This window comes from Pseudophryne corroboree, chromosome 9, assembly GCF_028390025.1.
Source record: "Pseudophryne corroboree isolate aPseCor3 chromosome 9, aPseCor3.hap2, whole genome shotgun sequence".
In the NCBI taxonomy this organism is placed as follows: Eukaryota; Metazoa; Chordata; class Amphibia; order Anura; family Myobatrachidae; genus Pseudophryne; species Pseudophryne corroboree.
The window spans coordinates 325,427,504-325,443,617 of record NC_086452.1 but is presented as its reverse complement, the minus strand read 5'-3'; the positions used below and the strand labels follow the sequence as shown (position 1 = coordinate 325,443,617).

The 16,114-nt window shown below is 46.2% G+C and overlaps 1 protein-coding gene across 1 annotated transcript in view; it reads right to left on the bottom strand.

Annotated features, from left to right (window-relative positions):
* TAB1 (TGF-beta activated kinase 1 (MAP3K7) binding protein 1) overlaps window positions 1-13,460 on the bottom strand; it is a 249,235-nt gene extending 235,775 nt beyond the window's left edge. Inside the window, exons 1-2 of the mRNA XM_063940500.1 lie at window positions 13,295-13,460; window positions 8,428-8,561 (exon numbers count right to left, since the gene is read on the bottom strand). Of these exons, the coding sequence (XP_063796570.1) occupies window positions 8,428-8,561; window positions 13,295-13,327 (167 nt within the window). The 5' untranslated portion in view covers window positions 13,328-13,460. The remainder of the gene's footprint in view (window positions 1-8,427; window positions 8,562-13,294) is intronic.
* Window positions 13,461-16,114: the final 2,654 nt, after the last annotated feature.

Below are 16,114 nucleotides of genomic sequence, written 5' to 3'. Positions count from 1 at the left end.
CACACACTTCATTTAATTCATCTGATGGGGGAAAAACTACGGGTAGTTTTTTCTCCCCAAACATAATACCCTTTTTAGTGGTACCTGTATTTATATCAGAAATGTGTAACACCTCTTTCATTGCCTCAATCATGCAGTGAATGGCCTTAGTGGGCATCAGGTTAGACTCATCGTCGTCGACACTGGTGTCAGTATCAGTGTCGACATCTGGGTCTGCTTGAGGTAGCGGGCGTTTTAGAGCCCCTGACGACCCATGCGACGCCTGGGCAGGCACGAGCTGAGAAGTCGGCTGTCCCACATTTGGCATGTCGTCGATTTTTTTATATAAGGAGTCTATACGTGCACTCATTACTTTCCATAAGCCCATCCACTCAGGTGTCTGCCCCGCAGGGGGTGACATCCCTTCTAAAGGCATCTGCTCCGCCTCCACATCATTATCCTCATCAAACATGTCGACACAGCCGTACCGACACACCGCACACACACAAGGAATGCTCCGAATGAGGACAGGACCCACAAAAGCCCTTTGGGGGGACAGAGTGAGAGTATGCCAGCACACACCAGAGCGCTATATAATGCAGGGACTAACTGAGTTATGTCCCCTATAGCTGCTTTTTATATATATATATATATATATATATATATATATATATATATATATATATATATATATATATATATATATATATATATATATATATAGTGCCTAAATTTAGTGCCCCCCCTCTCTGTTTTTACCCTGTTCTGCTGTAGACTGCAGGGGAGAGCCAGGGAGCTTCCTTCCAGCGGATCTGTGAAGGAGAAATGGCGCCAGTGTGTCTGAGGGAGATAGCTCCGCCCCTATTCCGCGGCCTATTCTCCCGCTTTTTTCTGGATTCTGGCAGGGGTATTTTCCACATAAATAGCCTCTGGGACTATATATTGTGGAATTTTTGCCAGCCAAGGTGTTATTATTGCTTCTCAGGGCGCCCCCCCCAGCGCCCTGCACCCTCAGTGACCGGAGTATGAAGTGTGTATGAGGAGCAATGGCGCACAGCTGCAGTGCTGTGCGCTACCTTGGTGAAGACTGATGTCTTCTGCCGCCGTTTTTCCGGACCTCTTCTTGCTTCTGGCTCTGTAAGGGGGACGGCGGCGCGGCTCCGGGACCGAACACCAAGGACTGGGCCTGCGGTCGATCCCTCTGGAGCTAATGGTGTCCAGTAGCCTAAGAAGCCCAATCCGGCTGCAAGCAGGCGAGTTCGCTTTTTCTCCCCTTAGTCCCTCGCTGCAGTGAGCCTGTTGCCAGCAGGTCTCACTGAAAATAAAAAACCTAAACTATACTTTCTTTCTAAGGGCTCAGGAGAGCCCCTAGTGTGCATCCAACCTCGGCCGGGCACGAAATCTAACTGAGGCTTGGAGGAGGGTCATAGGGGGAGGAGCCAGTGCACACCAGGTAGTCATGAATCTTTCTAGAGTGCCCAGCCTCCTTCGGAGCCCGCTATTCCCCATGGTCCTTACGGAGTTCCCAGCATCCACTAGGACGTTAGAGAAATTCATTTAAACTATATGTCCGATGGTACTTAATTCCGACACGATTAAGTAGAATATTTCCCTCCGCATCAGACGTGTGTTAGAGAGGATGCGGGTTGAAGGGTACCTTGCTCCATATATTTTGGGACTGTCCCAGGGTAATTTCGGTTTGGAAAACTATCCGGAGATTGGTTTTACAAATTACTGGAGTAGACATGCCCTTTTCCTCCTCTTTCCTCAGACCATTCCTGGGACACCAAAACCTTTACGGAAGATCATTTGGCATATCACGACCGCAATGAAATGTAAAATTGGCTATCATTGGAAATCGCACACAGTTCCCCATATCGCAGCTGTTACTGCGGCCATTTGGGATACTTACTATATGGAATTCCTCTCCAGTGTGGTTGATAACAATGCGTTATCCTTTATTGATACATGGTCTCCTTGGTTAGCTTACTATAAAGCCCCCCTCCTTAGACTTACGGTTTTGACATAACTAATTTTGTATTCCTTGCCTTGATACTTGGGATTCCTACTTATCTGTATATTTAATAACATATATGTGCATTGCTGTACTCTTCCCCCATTTTTTTATTATTTTTATTTATTCCTTCCTTTTTTTTTTCCTTTGGTCTTCCCTCTCCCCTACCGACTGTTCATTGTCTATTGTATGTTGACAAAATTCTTCAAAAAGTATTTCCCAAGTATTTGGGGGGGGGAGAAAAAAAAAAACAACCGATGATGACTTTGGTCAACTGCGCAGACATTGGCATTGCGTCCGTGTCTGAATAAGGCCCTATATGATAAATAAAGAGGGGCTTAGGAGACCAAGGTGAGAAGGACCACCAGAGTCCCTAAGAGGTAGCAAACACTGAGGGAGAGACATTACTGGAAATCTGTCAAGGTCTGCATATTTCTATGGACAGGAAGCACAAAATACATGGCTGAAAAGTGAACACATCTAAGGTCTAATACACACAGAGGGAAGGACTAAAAAGACAAATTGGTCTGAATATAGACGAGTCTAGAACAAAGTTGCTGAATTCTTAAAATCACTGAAAACAGGATTATAATACCTACCGGTAAATCCTTTTCTCCTAGTCCATAGAGGATGCTGGGGTCCATTTCATGACCATGGGGTATAGACAGTTCCGCAGGAGCCATGGGCACTTTAAGACTTTTCAAGGGTGTGAACTGGCTCCTCCCTCTATGCCCCTCCTCCTCCAGACCTCAGTATAGGAACTGTGCCCAGGGAGTCGGACATTTCGAGGAAAGGATTTACATTTATACTAACGGTGAGAATCATACCAGCTCACACCTCAACCATGCCGCACAACATGGCATTCAACATAACACACACCAACAGGCATGAACCATTTACAGCAACATGCTGAAAACAAATGTAACACAACTTGTGTAACTAACTGAACAAAACTGCAGGTAAAGTACGCACTGGGTCGGGCGCCCAGCATCCTCTACGGACTAGGAGAAAAGGATTTACCGGTAGGTATTAAAATCCTGTTTTCTCATACGTCCTAGAGGATGCTAGGGTTCCATTTCATGACCATGGGGTTTATACCAAAGCTCCAGTATGGGCGGGAGAGTGCGGATGACCCTGCAGCACCGATTGACCAAACTTGGAGGTCCTCATCGGCCAAAGTGTCAAACTTATAAAATTTAGCAAAAGTGTTTGACCCTGACCAAGTAGCTGCTCGGCAAAGTTGTAATGCCGAGACCCCCCGGGCAGCCACCCAGGACGAGCCCACCTTCCTAGTAGAATGGGCCTTCACCGACTTTGTCAACAGCAAACCAGCCGAAGAATGAGCGTGCTGAATCGTACCTCAGATCCAGCGCGCAATGGTCTGCTTGGAAGCAGGACACCCAATCTTGTTGGGAGCATACAGGACAAACAGAGCCTCTTTTTCCCTTATCCGAGCTGTTCTAGCGACATAAATCTTCAAAGCCCTAACCACATCTAGAGACTTTGACTCAGTGAACGTGTCAGTAGCCACTGGCACCACAATAGGTTGGTTTATGTGGAAAGATGAAACCACCTTCGGAAGAAAAATGTTGGCAAGTTCTCAACTCCGCCCTATCTTCATGGAAGATCAGGTAAGGGCTCTTGTGAGACAAGGCCCCCCAACTCAGACAACCACCTTGCGGATGCCAAGGCTAAAAGCATCATCACTTTCCAAGTGAGAAACTTCAACTCTATCTCATGTAGAGGTTCAAACCAACTCGATTGAAGGAACTGCAACATCACATTAAGGTCCCATGGTGCCACTGGAGGCACAAATGGAGGCTGGATGTGCAAAACCCCTTTCGCGAAGGTCTGAACTTCTGGAAGAGAAGCCAATTGTTTTTGAAAGAAAACTGATAAGGCCGAAATCTGGACCTTGGTTGACCCCAATCGAAGGCCCGCATCCACACCAGCCTGCAGAAAATGGAGAAAACGTCCCAACTCAAACGCTTCCATAGGAGCCTTCTTGGATTCATACCAAGACACATATTTTCTCCAAATACGGTAGTAATGTTTAGACGCTACTCCTTTCCTGGCCCGAATAAGAGTGGGGATGACTTCCTTGGGAATACCCTTTCAGACTAGGATCAGACTCTCAACAGCCGTAGCCGCGGTAAGTCTTGATACACACACGGCCCCTGCTGTAGTAGGTCCTCTCGAGGAGGAAGAGGATCTTCTATGAGCAACTCCTGAAGATCTGGAGACCAAGCCCTCCTTGGCCAGTCTGGGACAATGACGATTGCTCAAACTCTTTTTCTTCTTATTATTTTGAGAACTTTTGGAATCAGTGGAAGTGGAGGGAAAACATATACCGACCGAAACACCCACTGGGTCACCAGTGCATCCACTGCTAATGCTTGAGGGTCTCTCGACCTGGAACAATATCTCTGAAGCTTCTTGTTTAGACGAGATGCCATCATGTCTACTTGAGGAACTCCCCAAAGACTTGTCACCTCTGCGAAGACTTCTTGGTGGAGGCCCCACTCTCCTGAATGGAGATCGTGTCTGCTGAGGAAGTCTGCTTCCCAGTTATCCACTCCTGGAATGAAAATTGCTGACAGAGCTCTAACACGTCTTTCTGCCCAGAGGAGAATCCTTGTCACCTCTGCCATTGCCGCTCTGCTTTTCATTCCGCCTTGCCTGTTTATGTACACGACTGCTGTTACATTGTCCGACTGGATCTGCACGGGATGATCTTGAAGAAGATGTACCGCTTGTAGAAGGCCGTTGTAAATGGCTCTCAATTCCAGAACGTTTATGTGCGTCCCTCTAATAGGTGAGAACTGTGTAGCCACCACAGGAGCGAAATCCTGGCTTTGGGGGACAGGATTATTTTCCGGTGTATGTGTAGGTGGGATCCGGACCACTTGTCCAACAGGTCCCACTGGAATACCCTGGCATGAAATCGGCCAAACTGTATGGCCTCGTAGGCCGCTACCATTTCCCCCAATAACCGAATGCATTGATGGATCGACACGCTTGTTGGTTTCAATATTTGTTTGACCATTTTCTGGATTTCCAGAGCCTTTTCCACTGGAAGAAATACTCTCCGTACTTCTGTGTACAGAATCATCCCTAAAAAGGACAATCTTGTCGTCGGTTCCAACTGCGACTTGGGAAAATTCATGATCCAACCGTGTTGTTGGAGTATTGACAGGGAGAGTGTGATGTTCTGCACCAACTGTTCCCTGGATCTCGCTTTTATCAGGAGATCATCCAGATAAGGAATTATATTGACTCCTATTTGACAAAGGAGGACCATCACCTCCGCCATCACCTTGGTGAATACCCTTGGTGCCGTGGAGAGTCCGAACGGCAACGTCTGGAACTGGTAATGGCAATCCTGTACTGCGAATCTCAAATAAGCTTGGCGAGGAGGATAAATGGGAACATGCAAGTAGGCATCCTTTATGTCTACTGACACCATGAAGTCCCCCTCCTCCAGACTGGAAATCACTACCCTCAGGTATTCCATCTTGAACTTGAACCTTTTCAGGTAGAGATTCAGATTTTTCAGGTTTACAATCGGTCTGACCGAGCCGTCCGGCTTCGGAACTACGAAGAGGCTTGAATAAAAACCTTCTCCTTGCTGTGACAAGGGTACCAGGACAATGACCTGATCCTGACATCATTTTTGAATTGCCGTTATTACTGCCTCTCTTCCTGGAGGAGAAGCTGGCAAGGTCGATTTGAAAAATCGGCATGGGGGGACGTCTTGAAACTCTAGTTTGTACCCATGGGACACTATTTGTAAGACCCATGGGTCCAGGCCAGATTGAATCCAGATTTGGCTGAAAAGTTTCAGACGTGCACCCACCCGAGCGGACTCCCACAAGGGAGCCCCAGCATCATGCTGCAGATTTGGCAGGAGCAGGGGTTGACTTCTGCTCCTGGGATCCTGGAGACGCTGCGGACTTCTTTCCTTTTCCCCTACCTGCAAAGAAGGGGGAACCTTTGACCTTTTTGTATTTGTTGGGCCGAAAGGACTGCATGTGAGAGTGATGTCTATTTTACTGGTGCAGGAGCAGAAGGCAAGAATGTCGACTTACCTGCGGTAGCCGCCGTGACTAACGCATCCAGCCCATCACCAAACAAGGCCTCACCTTTATACGGGAGAGCCTCTATATTTCTTTTGGAATCTGCATCAGCATTCCACTGGCGAATCCACAACACCCTCCGAGCCAATACTGCCATGGTAGCGGTTCTTGATCCCAAGAGACCAATATATTTCATGGTTTCTAGTACGTACGCAGCAGCGTCTTTGATATGACCTAACGTTAGGAGTATCTCGTCTCCATCTATTGTGTCAATGTCTAATGACAAGTTTTCTGACCACTTTTCAATAGCACTACTCACCCACGCACAGACAATGGTAGGCCTGAGTAGTGTCCCATTGGCCACATCAATAGATCACCTCACTCACTTGCGGTCTGTCGGCTCCTTAAGTAAAGCCATTCCAGGCGCAGAGAGAAACACCTTTTCTCTTTTATGACAGAGCCCTGTCTAAAATGCGGGGTGACTTTTGGAAAAAGGTAAGATGCCTGAATTCCTTTTGGGAATCTGAAATTTCTTTTCAGGTTAAATCAGATTCCCTCCAAGAGACTGTTCAACTCCTGAGGTGGAGGGAAAATTACATTACTTCTTTACTAAAGTAAACCCTCTCCTTGTGGTAAAAGAGGGGGCTTCGTAACTTCTAACACCTCCTTTATAGCTAAAACATGTTTTAAATGCTTTTTGCTAACTTAGGACCTATTCCCCTGGAATCACTAGTGTCGACACAGGAATCCGTGTCGGTATCAGTTTGTACTACTTGCGCAAATTTGTATGTGACCCAGAGGGGTCCCTGTGGATGAAAGGCAGAACTATTAAAAATCACATCTTCAACAGATTATATTCAGTTTTCTGTATGAGATTCAGTAGTGATTCACACTATCATGTAACCTTTCACCCAGTCAGGCTCTTGGTGTCATATTACACCTCTGTGTCCCTAACATGTCTCCCACAGAGGAAGAGATTCCCTGCCACAGACATGTCACACACGTGCACAACCACACCACAGACACGCCGGGACTTATAGGGGACAGACCCACAGTAAAATCTGTCGGACGGACACAGATAGGATTTGCCAGTTCTCAACCCAGCGCCAGTAACACAATGTCTGTGAACACAAAATGCCCACTGACATGCAGCACTTTTATAATGCTAATTATATAGCACCAAATTCACTGTGGCCCTCCTGTTTTGCCCCCTGATACTTGTTCAGTTGTGGAGGAGGACCAGCGTTGTCTCTGCAGCCTGAGGAGAGAGAGAAAATGGCGCTGAGCAGTGTGCTGGCTGACTGAGGAGGAAGCTCCACTCTTCAATGGCGTGTTTCTCCACAGCTTTTATGAGGCAATTTTTTATACTGGCGGGGGTAGGATTGTGCCTCAGCAACTTGTGCCCCTTATTTATGCCAGTTTCCATAGGTTTCTTGCTGCCCAGGGCGCCCCCCCCCCCCCCCCCCCGTGCCCTGCACCCTGCAGTGCCTGTGTATGTGTGGGCAACATGGCGCTCTGCGCTCCCGCCAGCCGCGCTTTACCTTTAGCCGTCACTTTCTTGATTGAAGATCTGTCTTCTAACACTCACCTGTCTTCTGACTTCTGGCTCTGTGAGGGGGGTGACGGCATGCTGTGGGAGTGAGCATCTAAGCACGGCTAGCGTTCAGTTCCCTTCAGGAGCTAATGGTGTCCTGTCAGCCTGAAGCAGAGCCATGAAACTCTTCAGGAAGTCGGTTCCTACTTCTGCCCCGTCAGTCCCACGAAGCAGGGAGACTGTTGCCAGCAGTTCTCCCTGAAAATAAAAAACCTAACATAAGTCTTTTCAGGGAAACTCAGTATAGCTCATCTGAGTGCATCCAGTCTGCCTGGGCACATTTCTAAAACTGAGGTCTGGAGGAGGGGCATAGAGGGAGGAGCCAGTTCACACCCTTCAAAAGTCTTAAAGTGCCCATGGCTCCTGCGGAACCGTCTATACCCAATGGTCATGAAATGGACCCCAGCATCCTCTAGGACGTATGAGAAAATATTGTGACTTTTTTTTTTTAGCATTTTGCCAGAAACTTGCGACTGTTACCGAGCTACACAGTGTACTGTACTTTCACTGAAAGCCGCATTCCCTGGTCAGTAACAAACAAATATACTCAGGGGTCTTCTAGGAAAAGAGAATGGCAGCAAACATACAAATATACTCACTGAAATATATTAATCTGGATCAATCGTAAAACCTGGCCTGTAAATTTCTCTCGGTAATTGGGCTTCTGAAGTCTACCGCCTTGCACATAAATGGTCAAATTTTACTCTCAAAAATGTTTATCCACTTTGAAACAATAGTTTCCTGTAAAGCACCACAAAACCAACCTGAACTTCAACCAGTTGTCTTCACAGGGGTGTTCCTCCTTCCCCAACCCTTCAGAGTTATAGGTTCGGTTTGTAGCTGATCCCACTCCAGACAGGTGGCAGAGGGGGAGGTCATCTGTCCAACTCAGCTGCTCCTGTTAAAATGCATTGGCCGCACAGATTAAGGAGTGAAACAAATGAGCTAGGCAATATAAATTCTTATATACATAAATAGGTGTTCCATTTTCCTCTTTCACATGGTCCAAATACAAAGTGACAAATGTCAAAGAAAAATACAAAAAGTGTATATTGTACACTATAAGGAGGATATTCAATTACCACAGGTAATGATATCGCGTATTATCCTATTAGCCCCAATAAGCCGCAGCTAATCAGGGCCTCCATTACCTACATCAGTGCATCGGCCATCGGCTCCCACGGCTGCTCCTGTGCTCTGGCATTTTTGCCCCATGACCCCTGCCTGGCCGGTGCACCCGCAGCGGGGGAAGAAGGAAAGTCCTTCGTCCATGAAGCTGGCTTCCGGGTGCCATCACTGCAGTCCCCGGCTGCTGCAGTGGGCACGGGACACTTTCTGGAGGGGTTACCAGTGCTTATCTGGGATTTTATTTCACCTGCCTCTGCAGGCAAAGCAAAATCCCTCATAAGTGCCGGCTTTTCGGGGCTGTGGCAGCGAAAAGACACAAGTCTCACTTAACCTTTGTGTTTTCAGGTAAAAAAATATTTTTTTTCACGGGAGATCATACACAGCCAGATCTGTGTTAATTTCTGCACGTGCTGGGGGCTGCCCAGCACAGGGCAAGGCCGCCCTCTGATGCATCTGCAATTAGATTGCAGATGCTTTGGATCTAAGGTTGACCCTTGGCAGCGCAGCCTGGCTTTGCTGTTAGGTAATCAGCGGCCATCTTTTTTTCCGGAGTGGCTGTGTCTGACGTCATACAGCCAGCTCGAAAACATTCCCGGCCCACCCCTGTTCGCATCACCCCCACAACGCTGCGTTGTCGCCCCATGTACGCCCGCCACTGTCAATCACATTGTGGCCACCGCAATGTATTAGTCCGCTGCACGCAGCAAAAGCGGCGGGGTCGCAATGGCCCCCATAGTGCCTATATATGAAGTTTGCATATTCTTCCAGTGCTAGCGTGGGTTTCCCCCGGGTACTCCGCTTTCCTCCCACAACCCAAATTTATACTGATTAGGTTAATTGGCTTCCAACAAAATTAACCCTTGCACGGATGTACATGCGTGTGTGTATACATAGGGAATATAGATTGTAAGCTCCACTGGGGCAGGGACTGATGTGAATGGCTAAATATTCTCTGTAAAACGTTGCGCAATATGTGTGCTCTATATAAATAACTGGTAATAAAATAAAATAATAAATATATTACAAAGCACTTTAGAGTATATTCAATTATTCACATCAGTCCCTGCCACAGTGGAGGTTACAATCATTATTCCCTACCACACAAAGTCACACAAATTTTGTCAGAGGCCAATTACCATGTTTTTGTATGGGTATGGATCATAGGTCGACCCTAAAAGGTTGACAAACAACACGTCAACATGTAAAAAAGGTTGGCATGGTAAAATGGTCGACACAGAAAAGGTCAACATGAGTTTTGGTGGGTGGGGGAGTTTGGTGTCGTTTACTCTGTAAACTCACCAGCAGAGCCGGCCATAGGCATAGGCAAACTAGGCAATTGCCTAGGGCATTTGATATGCCTAGGGGCATCAGCAGCTTCTGCTGATTAAAATGATATGCGGCATGCCTATATTCTGTGTGTAGCATTTCATATGCAGATACAGCCACAGTCTCACACAGTATATAGGCATGCTGCATATCATTTTAATCAGTAAAAGCTGCTTGTGCATCCTAGCCACATAGCAATGCAAATAAGATGCATTTTCATTAAAAAAAATATGCCCAACGTTAGCACTGAGGCAAGATTTATGAGGACACATCTGTATCCAAGCAGAGGCAGAGGTCACAGTGTTAGTGGCAGTGTGATTGCTGTGTGCATGTGAGTGGGTTGGTTGTGCAGTAGTGTTCGGAATATGTGTAAGGAGCATTATGTGTGTCATGTAAAAATGCATTAATAATGTGCAACATATGTGTAAGGGGCACTATGTGTGTCATTATGTGTATAAGGGCATTAATAATGTGCGGCATATGTGTAACAGGGTACTACTGTATGTGTGTCATTATGTGTATAGGGGCACTAATAATGTGCATCATATGTATAAGGGACATTATGTGTAAAAGGGCATTAATAAAGGTTGTCATAATGTGTAAGGCGCATTATGTTTATAAGGACATTAATAATGTGTCTCATATGTGTAAGGAGCATTACTGTGTGGCATTATGTGTTTAAGGTGCTCTACTATGTGGCATTGTTTATAGAAAGGGCACTACTGTGTCGTCTAATGTGAATAAAGAGCAATCGGGTGTGGTGTAATGTGAATAAGGAGCAATTCAATGTGATGTAATGTGAATAAGGGGCTCTACTGTGAGGAGTAACGTTTATAAGGTAAAGTGATACTACTGTGGGATGTAATATGAATTATGGACACTATCGCGTGATCAAATGTGAATAAAGTTGCAGTACTGTGTGGCGTAATTGGAATTGGGGTTACTATTGTGTGTCCATGCCCCTTGCCAGCAAAAACACACCCCTTTTTGGGCTGTGCGTCAAATGTGCGAACTGTTCCTATTTAAAATATAGGGGGTACAAACACCTGGGAAAGAGGTGCAAGGTCAGAGGTGGAACCAGCAGTGGTGCTAGGGGGCACCAGCCAAAATCTTGCCTAGGGCATCATATTGGTTAGGGCCGGCTCTGCTCACCAGAAACCCCAATTAGTGCACCGCGTTCACTTGCATGGCTCGCTTTGCTTGCAATGCTGCAGGCCAGGTGGCTCGCTGCGCTCGGCACAGGTTACTATTCTCAATCGTAGTCCACATGGATGGTAAAGTATGAAAAAGTTCAACATTTATTTTTTGGAAGAAAACCTCATGTCAACCTTTTCCTGTGTCGACAATTGCCAGGTTGGCCTTTTTACAATGTTGACCATTTGTCCATGCCAACCTAATGCATGTCGACCTTAGTAGTGTACCAGATACCTTTTTGTACTGTGAGAGAACCCCATGTAAACACAGGTAACATACAAACGTCACACAGATAGTGTCATGGCTTCAATTGTATACATGGGCCCAGAACTGTGAAGCAGCACAGCACAAACATTGTGCCACATATAAATATGGGCCTTGCTGCACAATTTCTATACAGTACCCAGTGACTGGAGAACACACGTCTGTATCTGGCCAAATACTTCTACACTACACTAAATTAAATGATCTCAGATAGTAACAAAGTCAATAAAATACACCTGTAATTACTGTTAGAACATTTGTCCTAATTTTGTTCTTTAAAATAAAAAACCTAACAAAAATAAAAAAAATGTTCCCTTTCACCGTATATAAATAACGTCATTCATTATGTGAGACTATACAGTACCGTATACGCGAGACTCTCCAGTACCGTATATAATTAATGTGAAACTCTCCAGTACCGTAAATAATTAATGTCATTCCTATGTGAGACTCTCCAGTACCATATATAATTATTGTGAAACTCTCCAGTACCATATATAAGTAATGTCATTCATGCGCAAGACTCTCCAGTACCATAAATAATTGATGTCATTCCTATGTGAGACTCTCCAGTACCATATATAATTAGTGTGGAACTCTACAGTACCGTAAATAATTAATGTCATTCATATGCGAGACTCTCCAGTACCGTATAAATTTAATGTGAGACTCTTCAGTACCATATATAATTAATGTCATTCATACGTGAGACTCTCCAGTACCATATATAATTAATGTCATCCATACGCGAGACTCTCCAGTACTGTATATAATTAATGTCATTCATATGTGAGAATCTCAAGTACCGCATATAATTAATGTCATTCACATGTGGGACTCCCCAGTACCGTTAAGATTATCATGAAGTTTAGGGTCCGATTTTACAGCTGTAGACTTCATCATTAGCACATTTTGGGCGAGATGCAAGTGTTTTTTTGCTCCCGATCTCCCGTCTAAAGTGACGGGAGATTGCAGGGCGATATTCTATTGTCCCCCGTTATCGCGCTGATCGTGCCCATAAGAGACATTTTAGCAGCTAAATCTGACTAAAGTCATGGGGCGCGATTGCAAAAAGTCCCGTCTGGGCGTCCAAACGGGTCACTTTTTGCGCATTCCAGCTCACTACCTCTGGGGGTTGCTAGTTGGAATGCGGATATTGCGCCCATCGGCAGCAACATTTGAATACTGCCGGAAGGCATGAGGGGGGCGGGAGGGGAGGACGGAACATTTGAATCTCGCCCTTTGTATGTATTTTTTCTAAGCATTTTATCTCAAATTAATAACATTTAAAATAGTTGAATGCACTTTAATATAAACAGAGTGATGATGGTTTGAGCAATATACACAAGGACCCACAGTACATAACATAGGAATAATAAGAATACTAATAATTACTGTATGTACAACAATGAGTTTATGAACAAGCAGGCAGCTATTAGTCCCTTAGAAGACTCTATGTCTAACACAGGGAAGGCTGGGAGGTAAGAATATGGGCAATGACACTGGACATAACAACCGATCTTGAATGTTGCAGGAAAAATGATAAAGACAGCTTACTCCTGCCTGCATCACACAGAGATGATACTATTACAGGGAGCTGTGAGTGAATGGTACAGAAACTGTCATATACAGCAAATATACTCAGAGGCACATCAGAGTCTTGTGCCGCCTTTCCTATCACAGTTTTTGAACCCCCCCTCTCTCTTCAAACCTTCTTACACTTTGCAGCAGACTCCCCCTCAGCGCGGCCATCTTGGACCAGAAGTGACGAGCGGCTGCTTGGGATCACGTGAAAGTTGGAATCGCCGCACAATTGGTATCACTGCGACATCTAGTGGCCAGAATAGGCAGTTACAGCTTGCTGGGTTTTCCAAACAGGCACACCTGCAATTCAAATGTGTAAGCCACAGGTTCTCAAACTCGGTCCTCAGGACCCCACACAGTGCATGTTTTGCAGGTCTCCTCACAGAATCAAAAGTAAAATAATTAGCTCCACCTGCGGACCTTTTAAAATGTGTCAGTGAGTAATTAATACACCTGTGCACCTGCTGGGTTACCTGCAAAACATGCACTGTGTGGGGTCCTGAGGACCGAGTTTGAGAACCTCTGGTGTAAGCATATCGTTAGTTATTTATTCATTCATTAAAAGTTAATTAATTAATTAATTTATTTATTTATTTGGCAGTTTAAATATATATATTTTATTGTATTTATCGGGATTCATGGCTTATCCAGGGGTAAAGATTTATCAAATATGCAAGAGCATTAAAGCATACCCTCCAACAATTTAGACATATAAATCGGTACAAATTCGAAAAGGTCACGCCCCTTTTCCTATACTTTCAATGGAAGTTTGAACAGCCAAAAATCGTTACAGACCATAAAAAAAAGATACTGTACCTGCCAAAAAGGTACAGTTGGAGGTATGTTAACGTGAAGCTGATTTTTAGAAGATTTTTTGTTATGAGTAACTATTTCTCACAAATATTTGATAAATCTCTGCCATGTCGGAATTTAGATAAAGATGATATGGGCGAGAGTCAAATGTTTTATTGCGCCCAATCTCCCGTCTAAAGTGATGGGTGATATTCTATTGTTCCCCCTTATCGCGCTGGACGCGCCCATAAGAGAGGGGTTAAGCTGCGTAAAGCAGCTAAACCCGACTAAAGTCATGGGCGTGATCGCGAAAAGTCCCGTTTGGGAGTCCAAATGGTTCACTTTTCGCACATTTCAGCTCACCACCCCTGGGGGTGGTGAGCTGAAATGCTGATATCGCGCCCATTGGCAGCAACATTTGAATACTGCTGGCGGGCGCAATGGGGGCAGGACGGAACATTTGAATCTCGCCCTAAATGTCTATGTATAGTTCTTCTTTTTTTAATGGTGGTAAGGTGCAATACATACAGAGGGAGAGCGCACAATAAGAAAATAAAAAATAGAAATTACTGTGGAACAGTAGCATGAGACAAGGTGTGTTTACTGGGGATGTAGTTACGTGACCGGCCGTCAGGAGACCGCTGGTCACAATACCTCCCCTACATCCCACCACCTCTCAATCCCAACGGTCAGCATGCTGACCAACAGGGACTATTCCCGCTTGTGGGTGTCCACGACACCCATAGAGTGGGAACAGTACCCGTGGTGAACGCAGGCTGCCACCGAACCCGCAAGGGGCTTGTTGCGCTCGCCCCCCAGCCGGCATTCTGCTGCCGGGATACAGGCAATGGTATGCTGACCGCCGGTCATGCATACCCCACCCGTTTATTGTGCTACTGCAGTTAGCAATATGTCAAGCACAAATTGCTCTTTCTCAAGCTGTAGTAGACTGAGAAATAACACTATCACTTAACAATGTTAGTAAAATAAATGTTGAGACTTTGCAGTAAATTCCAATGAGCTGACTTAGGGCCTGCACGTTTGTAAGTAAAGCAAATTAAGCAACTGTATGTTTTGGCATCCTTATGAAATATATCATGTTCCACTACACTCAGGGCCTGATTAAGAGTTCCAGCAGCCCTAGGCTAATACAGAAGTGCCCCTCCCTATCCCACCAACACATTTTTGGCTCATATTTAGCTAAAAATCTGTAATTATGTGTCAAAATTTACAGCAGATTCAATTGTTGTATGCTGATACAAATTGTATTTCTTCTTACTTCTTTAGGTCTTCACAGCCGGCAGCATAAGCGATACTCAGGGCCGCCATCAAGGGGGTGCCCTGTGTACACTTGTCACGGGGTTCAGTATGGTATGCCGGCGGTCGGGCTCCCGGCGACCAGCATACCGGCACCGGGAGGCCGACCGCCGGCTTACCGACAGGGTGCCAAGCGCAAATGAGCCCCTTGCGGGCTCGCTGCGCTCTCCACGCTACGGGCACGGTGGCGCGCAACACTATTTTATTCTCCCTCCAGGGGGGTCGTGGACCCCCACAAGGGAGAATAAGTGTCGGTGTGCCGGCTGTCGGGATTACGGCGCCGGTAAACTGTGCGCCGGGATCCCGTCAATCGGCATACTGAAGACCACCCCTTGTCCCGGGCCCGGCCACTCTGACAGAGTGGAGGGCCCGGGCTGCGCTACACTGGGACTGACCACGGCTGCTGAGAAAGTCATCGGCGGGTGGGCTGCGGCCTGCTACCCTCCACCTGCCGCCGGCGATCATAAAAAGCAAGTTGGAGCCTCATGCGGCGCGGCATCATGACGTCACGCAGCGCCAAACAGATAAGAGAAGAGGAGCCGCCGCTGGGACACTGGAACTGACCGCGGCTGCTGAGGCTGTCATCGGAGGGCCGCGGGCTGCTCCCCTCCGCACGCTGCAGACCCGCGCCAACGATCAAAATAAGCAAGTTAAGCCAGATGCCGCGCCTGTCAGTGGAGAGGAGCCACTGCATTGGACTCCGGACAGAGGAGAGATCAGGACAGGAGCAGACAAAGTAGAAGAGAGGACGCTCAGGAGGACGGATATGTAAGTATGTAATGTAAGGGTTTGTGACTTTGTATGATTGTTGTTGTTGTTTTTGTGACTCTGAAAAGGGGGCCCGGG